This window comes from Malaclemys terrapin, chromosome 7 (genome assembly GCF_027887155.1).
Source record: "Malaclemys terrapin pileata isolate rMalTer1 chromosome 7, rMalTer1.hap1, whole genome shotgun sequence".
Lineage (NCBI taxonomy): Eukaryota > Metazoa > Chordata > Testudines > Emydidae > Malaclemys > Malaclemys terrapin.
Window position 1 is genome coordinate 57339206 of NC_071511.1, and position 12744 is coordinate 57351949.

A 12744-nucleotide genomic window follows, 5' to 3' on the forward strand; every position below is an offset into this window, starting at 1 on the left:
ACCCAGCACCCTCTCCATTCCCAGGTGTGTACGCCACCCCCCAGCCACAAACTTCTGCACAGAGCCCATCAACCACACGCACACTACAAACACACGCCGCCCTTCCACACAGAGACCAGCTCAACGAAGACCAGTCACCCCTCCCACACGGAAAACCCCCTAAGAGTGGAGTTTGTGGAGGGAGAGCAGAGCCCCAGATCACTGGGGCGCGGGGATGGAGCACCAGGCTTCCCTACGCTGCAAGCTCCACAGTGCTACAGCCACGGAGATGCCTCCAGACCTCAGCCTAACCCCACCCCACAACCTGCCCTGGAGCCGTTTCCCCTCTGGCTCCTCAAAAAGGATCCTGTTAATGACTGGCAGGAATCTAGCCTGGACTCGCAGGCCCTGCCAGCTGCAGGGTTTGCCCACCAGCTGCTACGGAGCCCTGACCATCACTCCCACTCAGCACTGGAATCGCCCAGCTGCTGCTACCCGAGACACAGCCACAGGGCGACCTCTCTGGCCGCAGAGCCCCAGGGGCACCAGCTCAGCAGCACCCATGAGCACCCACTGGGAAGCAGCTCCGAGCTTGAGTGCCAGTCCTAGCTCCCGAGCCACATAAGCAGCAGGACACCTTCAGTGCAGGCTCTGCCAGCCAGGTCAGTTCAGCCCAGTCCCTTCCCTCCATCTGCAAGACCGGCTCCCTGCCCGGCTATGCTCCGTCCCCAGCACCTGCTCAGGGGTGGGCCTGGGCGCCAGCAGAGCTACACCCCTATGGGTTGTCCTCCGGGCCCCCAGCAGTAGCATGGGATGGCAGCAGCGCCCGGGCAATGCCACCCCTCCCACCCACTGGCTCCCGGTCTCGCTCTCTTTCCATTCGCAGCATGCTGCCAGGGGCAGACAGGGCTGGGAGCTCATCGCTAACGAGCCACACGAGGCAGCTGAGATCCGCCACCTCAGGCAAGAGGGAAAGTTGTCAGCAAGACGCTGCAAGCCACAGGAGCACAGCTCCTGGCAGTTCCAGGAACAACCTGCCCCCCACCCACAGTTCCAGGAACCGCCCACACAAGTGCACTGGACCGGTTCAGCAGGCACTGGATTGCTGTGCCATTTGGGGGCATTTTTGCTCTTACCTGACCAGAGGAATGTGATCCAGAGTGCAGCACGAAATGGGGCCATCCAGCCCACAGGACTGGTTATAACTCCTGGGGAGAAGGGAACAAGGCACATTAGATAAGGGGTCAATACTTGTCGGGCACCAGACTTGCTGAGCCCACCAGCTTCTGCAGATTTTAAGCCTTTGTTGAAATAAGTTTCCCAGCCCTGCTGGCTGCAGAGAAAACGTGCCCAACATGACTCCATACAGTGCCATCTGCCTGCGTCTGCAGCCAGGCTGACACAGCTCAGAACTCGGGCCTGACCTCAGCTGGCTCAACGGGATGCCCACACAGAAGCTTACCAGTAACATGTCAGTGCTGCTAACGATTTCGCTGTGAATCGTTTTAGCAAAACTCTTTTAGCTACTCTGGGGTTGGGGGCAGAGTCCCCCTGCCCCCAGCCTGACCCCTCTCCAGTTTCCCCAGGATCACTACAGACAGCATCAAGCACAACTCAAGGGAGCTCTGCGGTTCAGCTCACGTGGCATCTGGATGCTGCTCCAAACAATCAGAAGCTCTTGGACCCGCTAAGCTGAGCTGTCAGGCTCTCTGGGGAGATGCCACAGGCAGGACGCTGCCCGCTGGCAGGGGTTAACCACTCTGCTTCCAGCAGGACCCTGGAAGCTTAGAAGCCCCTGAGAGAGTTACAAATGAACCTGCGTCCATCCTCTGGACAGGTTTAGTCCGTGTCCCGGGAGAAGCTGCAGGGCAGTTTGAGTCTTGGGCTGACTTTCAGATCAGCTCTCCTTTTATCCAATCAGATTTGCCCAGCTGAGTCCACAGTCCTGTGCCAAGAAGTGGCTCATGGGGCAATACCCATTTGAACGGCTCCAGCCAAACAACCCCAGGGCCAGGGACCAGGATGGGTTTCCTGCAGCAGTTTAGTGCCCATCTCCCAAGAGCAGGTGGAGAATGGCTGCCCATTAACTGTGCCCATGCAGTTCAGGAAAGGGGGCGTAACTCCTTCCTCCCCATCAAACAAAACCAGAGAGACGGCAACGCTCCTGTCTGCTCACTAAAGCTACGCGTCAGTGAGGAGCAGCACGGGCAAACGTGCGGGGATCTCCGTTTCACAGCACGCTCCCCAAGGAGCCCTGAAGAGCCAGGAAGGTGGGCTGAAGATAAAGCCAGAGGCCTGATGGGACCTCTCCCCAGGGTTCCTAGCTGTGTGCATGCATACAGCCCCTTCCACAGCTGGCTGCTCGCTACATGGAAATGGCCCATGGTTCACGCCTGGGCAAATGAGTCCATCTTGTGGCCCATCCCCACATGCTTGTGGAGAGAGACGACTCTCACTAAGGCCTGGTCTACACTACGAGTTTAGGTTGAATTTAGCAGTGTTAAATCGAATTAAGCCTGGACACGTCCACACGACGAAGCCCTTTTTTTCAACTTAAAGGGCCCTTTAAACCGGTTTCTTTACTCCACCTCCGACGAGGGGATTAGCGCTGAAATCGGCCTTTGCGGGTCGGATTTGGGGTAGTGTGGATGGAATTAGACGTTATTGGCCTCCAGGAGCTATCCCACAGTGCTTCATTGTGACCGCTTTGGACAGCGCTCTCAACTCAGATGCACTGACCAGGTAGACAGGAAAAGCCCCACGAACTTTTGAATTTCATTTCCTGTTTGCCCAGCGTGGAGAGCATAGGTGACCACGCAGAGCTCATCAACACAGGTAACCATGATGGAGGCCCAGGATCGCAAAAGAGCTCCAGCATGGACCGAACGGGAGGTACGAGATCTGCTCGCCATATGGGGAGACGAATCAGTACTAGCTGAACTCCGTAGCAGTAAACGAAATGGCAAAGTATTAGAAAAAGTCTCAAAGGCCATGAAGGACAGAGGCCATAACAGGGATGCACAGCAGTGCCGCATGAAAATTAAGGAGCTAAGGCAAGCCTACCACAAAGCCAGAGAGGCAAACGGAAGGTCCGGGGCAGAGCCGCAAACATGCCGCTTCTACGTGGAGCTGCATGCCATGCTAGGGGGTGCAGCCACCACTACCCCAACCATGTGCTTTGACTCCATCAATGGAGAATCACGCAACAGGGAAGCGGGTTCGGGGTACGAGGAAGATGATGATGAAGACAATGAAGATAGTTCACAGCAAGGAAGCGGAGAAACCGGTTTTCCCAACAGCCAGGATATGTTTATCACCCTGGACCTGGAACCAGGAACCCCTGAACTCACCCAAGGTGTGCTCCCAGACCCTAAGGGCACACAAGGGACCTCTGGTGAATGTACCTTTGTAAATATTACACATGGTTTAAAAGCAAGCGTGTTTAATGATTAATGATTAATTTGCCCTGGCAATCGTGGCCAGAACAGCTACTGGAAAAGTCTGTTAACATGTATGGGGATGGAGCAGAAATCCTCCAGGGACATCTCCAGAAAGCTCTCCTTCACGTACTCCCAAAGCCTTTGCAAAAGGTTTCTGGGGAGGGCTGCCTTATCCCGTCTGCCATGGTAGGACACTTTACCATGACAGGCCAGTAGCACGTAGTCTGGAATCATTGCATAACAAAGCATGGCAGTGTATGGTCCCGGTGTTTGCTGGCATGCAGACAACATCCATTCCTTATCTCTCTTTGTTATCCTCAGGAGAGTGATATCATTCACGGTCACTTGGTTGAAATGGGGTGATTTTATTAAGGGGACATTCAGAGGTGCCCGTTCCTGCTCGGCTGAACAGAAATGTTCCCCGTTGTTAGCCACGTGGTGGGGGGGAGGTGTGAAGTGATCATCCCAGAGAATTGGGTGTGTGTGGGGGGATAGTTGGGTTTGTGCTGCATGTTAACCCGCAAACCGCAGCCCCTCCTTTTACATTGCAAACCCATTTTAAATGGCCAACCCAACAGGTGCTTGGTATGGGAAATGAGGGCGCTGCTGTTTGAAACCATTCCCACATGTTATGAAGGTTAAAAAAGCCAAAAGACTGTGGCTTACCATGGCTGCCTGCAAGCTGAATTCTGTTGCCTGGCACTCCGTGACTGATCTGTCACACCAAACCGGCAGGCCCTCAATATAAGAGGGAAAATGCGACCTTGTAACGAAAGCACATGTGCTGTGTAATGTGAACAGCAAAATTTAACGTGAAAGAGTGTACCCATTGTTCTCTAAAATGTGTCTTTTTTAAGCCACCTCTCCCTTCTCCTCCACCAGCTGCAAATGTTTCTCCTTCGCAGAGGCTAGTGAAAATTAGAAGGAGAAAACGGCGGACTCGGGATGATATGTTTTCAGAGCTCCAGATGTCCTCCCACGCTGACATTGCACAGCAGAATGTGTGGAGGCAGTCAATGTCAGAGTGCAAAAAGCACAATATGAACTATAAGAGAGGTGGCGGACTGAATCGCAGACTGAAGAGGATAGGTGGCGTCAGCTTGCTGACAGAAGGCAAGAATCGATGCTCCGGCTGCTGGAGCATCAAACTGATATGCTCCAGTGTATGGTTGAGCTGCAGGAAAGGCAGCAGGAGCAGAGACTGCCGCTACAGCCCCTGTGTAACCAACAGCCCTCCTCCCCAAGTTCCATAGCCTCCTCACCCAGACGCCCAAGAACGCGGTGGGGGGGCCTCTGGCCACCTAGCCACTCCACCCCAGATGATTGCCCAAGCATCAGAAGGCTGGCCTTCAATAAGTGTTAAAGTTTTAAACTGCAGTGTGTCCTTTTCCTTCCCTCCTCCCCCACCCCTCCCGGGGTACCTTGGCAGTTATCCCCGTAGTTGTGTGATGAATTAATAAAGAATGCATGAATGTGAAGTAACAATGACTTTATTGCCTCTGCAAGCGGTGCTCGAAGCGGGGAGGGGAGGGTGGGGTGGTTGGTTTACAGGGAAGTAGAGTGAACCGGGTCGGGGGGCGGGGGGGCGGAGGGTTCATCAAGGAGAAACAAACAGAAGTTTCACACCGTAGCCTGGCCAGTCACAAAATTGGTTTTCAAAACTTCTCTGATGCGCACCGCGCCCTGCTGTACTCTTCTAACCGCCCTGGTGTCTGGCTGTGCATAATCAGCGGCCAGGCGATTTGCCTCAACCTCCCACCCTGCCATAAATGTCTCCCCCTTACTCTCACAGATATTGTGAAGCGCACAGCAAGCAGCAATAACAATTGGAATATTGGTTTCGCTGAGGTCTATCTGAGACAGTAAACTGCGCCAGCGCGCTTTTAAACGTCCAAATGCAAATTCTACCACCATTCGGCACTTGCTCAGCCTATAGTTGAACAACTCCTGACTACTGTCCAGGCTGCCTGTGTACAGCTTCATGAGCCATGGCATTAAGGGGTAGGCTGGGTCCCCAAGGATAACTATAGGCATTTCAACATCCCCAATGGTTATTTTCTGGTCCGGGAAGAAAGTCCCTTCCTCCAGCTTTTGAAACAGACCAGAGTTCCTGAAGACGCGAGCCTCATGGCTTTCCTGGCCATCCCACGTTGATGTTAGTGAAAAGTCCCTTGTGATCCACCAGGGCCTGCAGCAGCATTGAAAAGTACCCCTTGCGGTTTATGTACTCGGTGGTTTGGTGCTCCAGTGACAAGATAGGGATATGGGTTCTGTCTATCGCCCCACCACAGTTTGGGAATCCCACTGCAGCAAAGCCATCCACTATGACCTGCACATTTCCCAGAGTCACTACCCTTGATATCAGCAGGTCTTTGATTGCGTTGGCTACTTGGATCACAGCAGCCCCCACAGTAGATTTGCCCACTCCAAATTGATTCACGACTGACCGGTAGCTGTCTGGCGTTGCAAGCTTCCACAGGGCTATCGCCACTCGCTTCTCAACTGTGAGGGCTTCTCTCATCCTGGTATTCTGGCGCTTCAGGGCAGGGGAAAGCAAGTCACAAAGTTCCATGAAAGTGCCCTTACGCATGCGAAAGTTTCGCAGCCACTCGGAATCGTCCCACACCTGCAACACAATGCGGTCCCACCAGGCTGTGCTTGTTTCCCGGGCCCAGAATTGGTATTCCATGCCATGAACCTCCCCCAGTAACACCATGATTTGCACATTGCTGGGGCCTGTACTTTGTGAGAGGTCTATGTCCATGTCAATTTCCTCATCACTCTCGTCGCCGCGCTGCAATCGCTGCAATCGCCTCCTCGCCTGGTTTTGCTTTGGCATGTTCTGGCTCTGCATATACTCCAGGACAATGCGCGTGGTGTTCATAGTGCTCATAATTGCTGCGGTGATCTGAGTGGGCTCCATGATCCCAGTGCTATGGCGTCTGGGCTGAAAAAAAGCGCGAAACTATTGTCTGACAGAGGGAGGGAGGGGTGAGTGACGACATGGCTTACAGGGAATTAAAATCAACAAAGGTGGCTGTGCATCAGGGAGAAACACAAACAACTGTCACACAGAATGGCCCCCCCCAAAGATTGAACTCAAAACCCTGGGTTTAGCAGGCCGTTGATTTCACGGAGGGAGGGGGAAGCAAATGAATACAGAACAAATCTGGTCCATCTATCTTTTACATCTTAGGATGGCAGCAGACGGTGCAGCATAACTGATAGCCATCGGCATCTTCTGGGTGCTTGGCAGAAGATGCTGTATTACATTGCTAGCCATCATCGTCAAGACGGTTCAATAGGACTGCCGGCAGGACTGAGTCTCCAGGAGAGAAAATATGTCTGCCTCTGACCGAACTCACTGAGGAATACGATGATGATGGATACCAGTCATAATACACCATCTACTGCCAAAAGGCAATTAGCTGCTGCTGTGTAGCAATGCAGTACCACGTCTGCCGGCACCCAGATGACATATGGTGACGGTGAGCTGGGCTCCATGCTTGCCGTGGTATGTTGTCTGCACAGGTAACCCAGGTAAAAAGGCGCGAATCGATGGTCTGCCGTTGCTCTGATGGAGGGGGAGGGGCCTGACGACATACCTAGAACCCCCCGCGACACTGTTTTTGCATCATCAGGCATTGGGATCTCAACCCAGAATTCCAGTGGGCAGCGGAGACTGCGGGAACTGTGGGATAGCTACCCACAGTGCAACGCTCCGGAAGTCGACGCTAGCCTCGGTACTGTGGACGCGGTCCACCGACTTAATGCACTTAGAGCATTTTATGTGGGGACACACACAATCGACTGTATAAAACCGATTTCTATAAAACCGGCTTCTATAAATTCGACCTAATTTCGTAGTGTAGACATACCCTAAGAGGATTTACAGATACAGCCTCTGTGCAGGCAGGGAGGAGTCACACATGGCTTTTTGCAACCAGTGGGTCTATTGCCCCTTGATGGAAACCGGAGCAAGAGGCCAGGGCCAAGGGCAAGTCCTGAGTCAAGCTCTGCATCGCAGAGAAAAGAAAGGCCAGGATAACAGGCAGAAAAATCGCTCAGAGAGCCAGACACGATCAGAGGGAGCTGTGGGGAAGTGCCAGGATGGAACACAAGCCAAGGGGCCAGGCCAAACCCGGGGCAGGATTTATAGCTTTGGCCAATCAGCCAATCAGCAGTCGCTGTCGGCAAGGGACCAGAACGGCCAGGTCAACGTGCAGAGCTGGGAAACCCCCTGAACATAAAACCGGAAGGAACCTCGTGGGCAGCAAGTCCAGTCCCAGCCCCCACACCGCCATCGCGAGGAGAAGACGAGTGGCCTCCCTGAAATCAGACAGATGACGAGCACAGCTGCCACTTCTCAGCCGGCCCCAGCCCCAGGAATGCCTGTGAACAGCAATGGCCACAGCCCCAATTCCTGGGCATTGTTACAGACCCTCCAGGGGAACTTGGAACCACCTGACCTCCTCAAATGGGCCCCAAATGCTGCGCTCTCACCCTCAACATGGTCCCAGGTGGGCAGAGGGACGGCTGTCAAGTGGGGGAGTCTATACAGCTCTCAAATGCTGGAGCAGACAGGCATGCACACACCCCTCCACGGGCGAGCTGCTTTCCCGTGGGTCCTGTCTTCACATGGCAGGGCACACACGTGCCCCGGGAAGCTCTGCAGAAGCAGTGGGGCGAGGAAGGAAGGAAGGGGGCCCACACCTCTTCCCATTTGACCTACTGAGGCCCCTCCCAACTGCTCCAGACAGACAGGTCTCTGTGTGTGCAGTGGAGCTGTAGCTGCGCGGGTCCCAGGTCTCCATGTGGCAGCCAGTGAGGAAAGCCAGCCCTGCCAGTGCTGCCTCTAGGAGAGCCGTGCATGGCAGGGTTCAGATACCTGCTGCTGTGTGTGAAGCTCGTCAGACTCGCAGGATTGGCTCCGGCTGCTCTCTCATGTGGTTGCTGAGTTTCCATTGGCAAAGGTGATGGTTTCTCCAGGTCCTCCTAAACAGCTAATGCTGACTCCCAGGGATTTCCTGGCCCCAGTGCCTCCTCCCCACCCCCTCTGAGTGTGGGGCAGATGCACAGGAGAGGCTGTGCGCGCAGGGCAGCCACTGGGACCCATGAGCTGCCCAAGGTAAAAACTGACTGCATGTCATCACACAGAATGAGCTGGTGCTGAGACAGCCTCCCACGCTGCCAAATTCTGCCATGGCAAAGCATCAGAAACCCCATCCCACAACAACGGCGCAGACACCTGGCGACCCTGTCCCCTCCGCTACAGCGCAGCTGCCCGGCGACCGCGACCCCGACCCCTCCACTACAGCATAGCTACCACACTACCCCAACCCCTGCGCTACAGCGCAGCCGCCCGGCGACCCCGACCCCTCCGCTACAGCGCAGCTGCCCGGCGACCGCGACCCCTCCACTACAGCATAGCTACCACACTACCCCAACCCCTCCGCTACAACGCAGCTGCCCGGCGACCCCGACCCCTCCGCTACAGCGCAGCCGCCCGGCGACCCCGACCCCTCCGCTACAGCGCAGCCGCCCGGCGACCCCGACCCCTCCGCTACAGCGCAGCCACCACACAACCCTGTTCCTCTCCGCCACAGCACAACTGCCCGGCAACCCCGTTCCCTTCTGCAACAGCGCAGCTACCATATGACACTGTTCCCCTCCACCACAGCACAGCTACCTGGCAACCCCGTTCCTCTCCGCAACAGAGCAGCCACTACACAACTCCATCCCTCCCGCTACAGCACAACCACCACACGATCCCGTCCCCTCCACAACAGCACAGCCACCACACGACCCCGTCCTCTCTGCAACAGTGCAGCCACCACACGACCCCGTTCCCCTCCACCACAGTACAGCTTGCCCAGCAACCCCGTTCCTCTCCGTAACAGTGCAGCCACCACACAACCCCGTTCCCCTCTGCCACAGTACAGCCACCACATGACCCTGCCCCTGCATTACAGCGCAGCCACCACAAGACCCTGTTCCCCTCCGCTATGGCGCAGCCACCACACGATTCCGTCCCTCCTGCTACAGTGCAGCTATCCAGTGACCACGTCCCTTGCGCTACAGCACAGCCACCACAGGACCCCGTTCCCCTCCGCCACAGCACAGCTGCCTGGCAACCCCGTTCCCCTCCACAACAGCGTAGCCACCACATGACCCCGTTCCCCTCCACCACAACACAGCCGCCACACGATCCCGTCCCCTCCGCAACAGCGCAGCCACCATACGACCCCGTTCCCCTCTGCCACAGCACAGTCACCACGTAACTCCATCCCTCCCACTACAGCGCAGCTGCCCAGTGACCCTGTCCCCTCCGCTACAGCACAGCCACCACATGACCCTGTCTCCTGTGCTACAGTACAGCCACCACAAGACCCTGTTCCCCTCCGCTACGGCGCAGCCACCACACGACCTTGTCCCCTGCACTACAGTACAGCCGCCCGGCGACCCCATTCCCCTCTGCAACAGAGCAGCCACTCTGCTCTACAGGGCTGCCCTTCGAGCACAGGAATCCGTTGGCTCCAGGGCAGAAAGGGCCAATTGCCCCCGGGTGGGAAAGGAACCAGCCTGCCCCTAGTTCTGCCACCACAAACCAGCCAGACACAGCAGCAGACGCAGAGGCCAGGCCAGCGGGTCCTGCAGAACCTGTTAACAATCCTTTCACCCCAGTGCCTTGGCAGGCAAAACAACACATGGAGCAGAGAAGGCCCTGGGTCCTCTGAGCCAAATCCAAGCCAACCTGGACAGGCCCTGGGCTCCTGTGCTGCCCTGTCCCCTCCAGGAACTGAGCCAGGGACCCCAGCTCCTCTGCCATCTCTCATCAGACAGATCTCCCCAAGCCAGTCGCCAGCACTGAGACCTCACAGCAGGCCCTAGGGATGGAGGAGAGCTGGCCAGGCCAGTGCAAGGAGGAGAGACCTTCCAGAGTTGCAGGAAGGCTGGGCTGTACGAGGTCTCTTCCCTTGGAATCAGTTGTGCCCCCATGCCAAGGAGGCACTGTCCTGTTGGAGGAGGCAGTGCCCACAGTAAAGAGCCTAGTCAGCATCCAGGCGAGTTGGGGCATTAATCCCACACACCTGGCCAAATGCCACCTGGGTGGTTACATCTTGCTGCTTCTGTTCTCCCTGGATTGTTCAGCTGGACGTGGTAGCATTCTTCACTTCCTGTCCTAAAACTGTCACTGTGAAACAGCTCTCATGCTCCAACCCAGAGAAGGCTTCAGATGAATAACCACTGCTTACATTGACACAAATCTTGTTGGGAAGCAGTTCAGGTTGCTATGTGTATGTGTGTGTGTACACACACACACACACACACACACACACACACGCACGCAAGGAAATGGAAAGTTAACCCACCTAACAGCACATACCCTCTCCTCCTGCATCCCCCACCATTACCACAACTACTGGACACCGCAGCCCATCCATGTTAACCTTAACTTTGCCCTTTCCTGCCCTCTGCACACACCCCTCAAACAGGTTATCCCCCCATCCCCTAGTGCTGGCAGTTGTGGATGTTGGCTGCAGCAGTGGGTTGTTGGCAGCAGGCAGCTTGGTAAAGGGTTATGTGCAGAAGGGAGTGATGAAGGACTGGCATCCCCAGGGAAACACGTTCCAGCCCAGAGATGGCTGCAGGGGAGCCATTCATGTGTCTTACCAGCAAGGGATGCAGGGAGAGACAGTCACACCTCTAACATTCCATACTTACACAGCCCTTGTATGATCAAAGCATTATACAGACATTATTCACCCTCCTGACACCCCTGGCAGTAGGAGAGTGCTATTATCCCCATTGCACAGATGGAGAAACTGAGTCACAGAGCACAGACATGACTTGCTCAAGGTCACCCAGGGAGTTGGTGGAAGGGCTGGGAGTACAGCTCTGGACAACCCTGACTTATGACCCTTGGCTCATTAATCCAGGCAAAGCAGGAGAGGTGGGGAGGGGAGAGAAGGTGTGGGGGACAGAGCAGGAACCCATCTGTCTGGGTGGGATGGGGTTAGACTGGGCTGCTCAGGGTGGAAAGAGCAGGTCTGTGGGGGAAGTGGGGGGTATGGGCAGAAGCGTTACTTCAGGGAGCTTCATCCATTTTCAGGAAGCTCAAAGCTTGGACAGGCCTCCAGACAGGGTGATGGGGAGGGCTCCAGCAGAGTGGGGGTGGGAGAGGAAGGGAGGGGTAGGAATTCCCTGAACATGCACTGCTGTCCTCCCCTGCCTGCTGGGGACAGAACCCCCTGCAGCCAGGCTCCTGGCAGCCCAGAGCCCTGGGAACCTGCCCCAAAGCCCCCTCCCCTCCCCTCATCTGCTGACAGAACGGGGCAAAACATCTCCTCCCAGTCTCAAGGGGAAGTGGCGCTGCTCAGGCTGCTCGCAGGCCCCCCGGGGCCCAGCGGATCCACCTCCCTCCCACCCCAGGTTGCTACTCCCCATCCGGCTCCTGTGCTAAATGGTCATGACAGATTTCTATAGCGTCCTTCAGGCTGGACTCCCAAAGCACCCAGCAACAAACCCACCAGAAACTGCATGCTGGAGCTGCTGCAGCCACCTCTGGGCCAGAGCCTGAGAGCTGTTCAGCAGCACACAGCAACACTGCACAGCCATTGAGGATGGAAAGTGGAGAAAGCCACCATGGCCAAGTGACCATGCAGGTGTTTGACAGAACACAGCTACCAAAGCCGAGACCCCAATTTCTCCAGAAAAAGGGCGGGGGGAGGGGCGGGTTCATGTCCACAATGGACAAGCGGCTGGGTTTTAGGTCCCAGCTGAAAGTGCCCCTAGTACCACGTTTGGACACTGGTTCTGTACTGACTCAGGAAACAGCAGCAATTCCTGCATCACCTGAGCCGGCCCTGCAGGTCTCCCAACCAGGTACCAAACAGGCTGGGAGACCAGGCAGGATCCTGGCCTGGGGGGGTTGGCTCCTGGCTCTGTCCGGCTCAGAGTGTGCCTTTGCCCTCTCCACCGCCTCTTCCGTGCTCACTCCCAGGGCCCTGCCACCCAGCAGGGAGGCTCAAAGCATAGGCTTGCCAAATCCGGCTGGGCAAAGGGCAGTTCGTTGCCACTGATTTGCACAGCTCTGCCTGCAGATGGCGTGAAACAAGGCTATAGTGTAGAGAGCCCCGGCTACTCTCCCAGGCCCTCCTTTCTGCAAATGGCCCCGGCTACTCTCCCAGGCCCTCCTTTCTGCAAATGGCCCCGGCTACTCCCCCAGGCCCTCCTTTCTGCAAATGGAGTTGGAGTGGCTTAGCAAAGTGCCTGTCACAGCAGGACTCCCAGAGGCTGTCCAGTACTCCTGACCCACCAGAGC

The 12744-nt window shown here is 56.1% G+C and overlaps 1 protein-coding gene across 3 annotated transcripts in view; it reads right to left on the reverse strand.

The window, feature by feature from the left end:
* LOC128841354 (transmembrane protein 150A-like) overlaps nt 1-12744 on the reverse strand; it is a 37832-nt gene that overhangs the window by 15044 nt on the left and 10044 nt on the right. For 2 of the 3 annotated variants that reach the window (XM_054036365.1, XM_054036364.1), the window contains exon 1: nt 1116-1604. In XM_054036365.1, coding sequence (XP_053892340.1) covers nt 1116-1450 — 335 coding nt within the window. In that variant the 5' untranslated portion in view covers nt 1451-1604. Of the gene's footprint in view, nt 1-1115; nt 1605-12744 lie in introns of those variants that run through there. The other variant, XM_054036367.1, reaches the window with a different exon arrangement.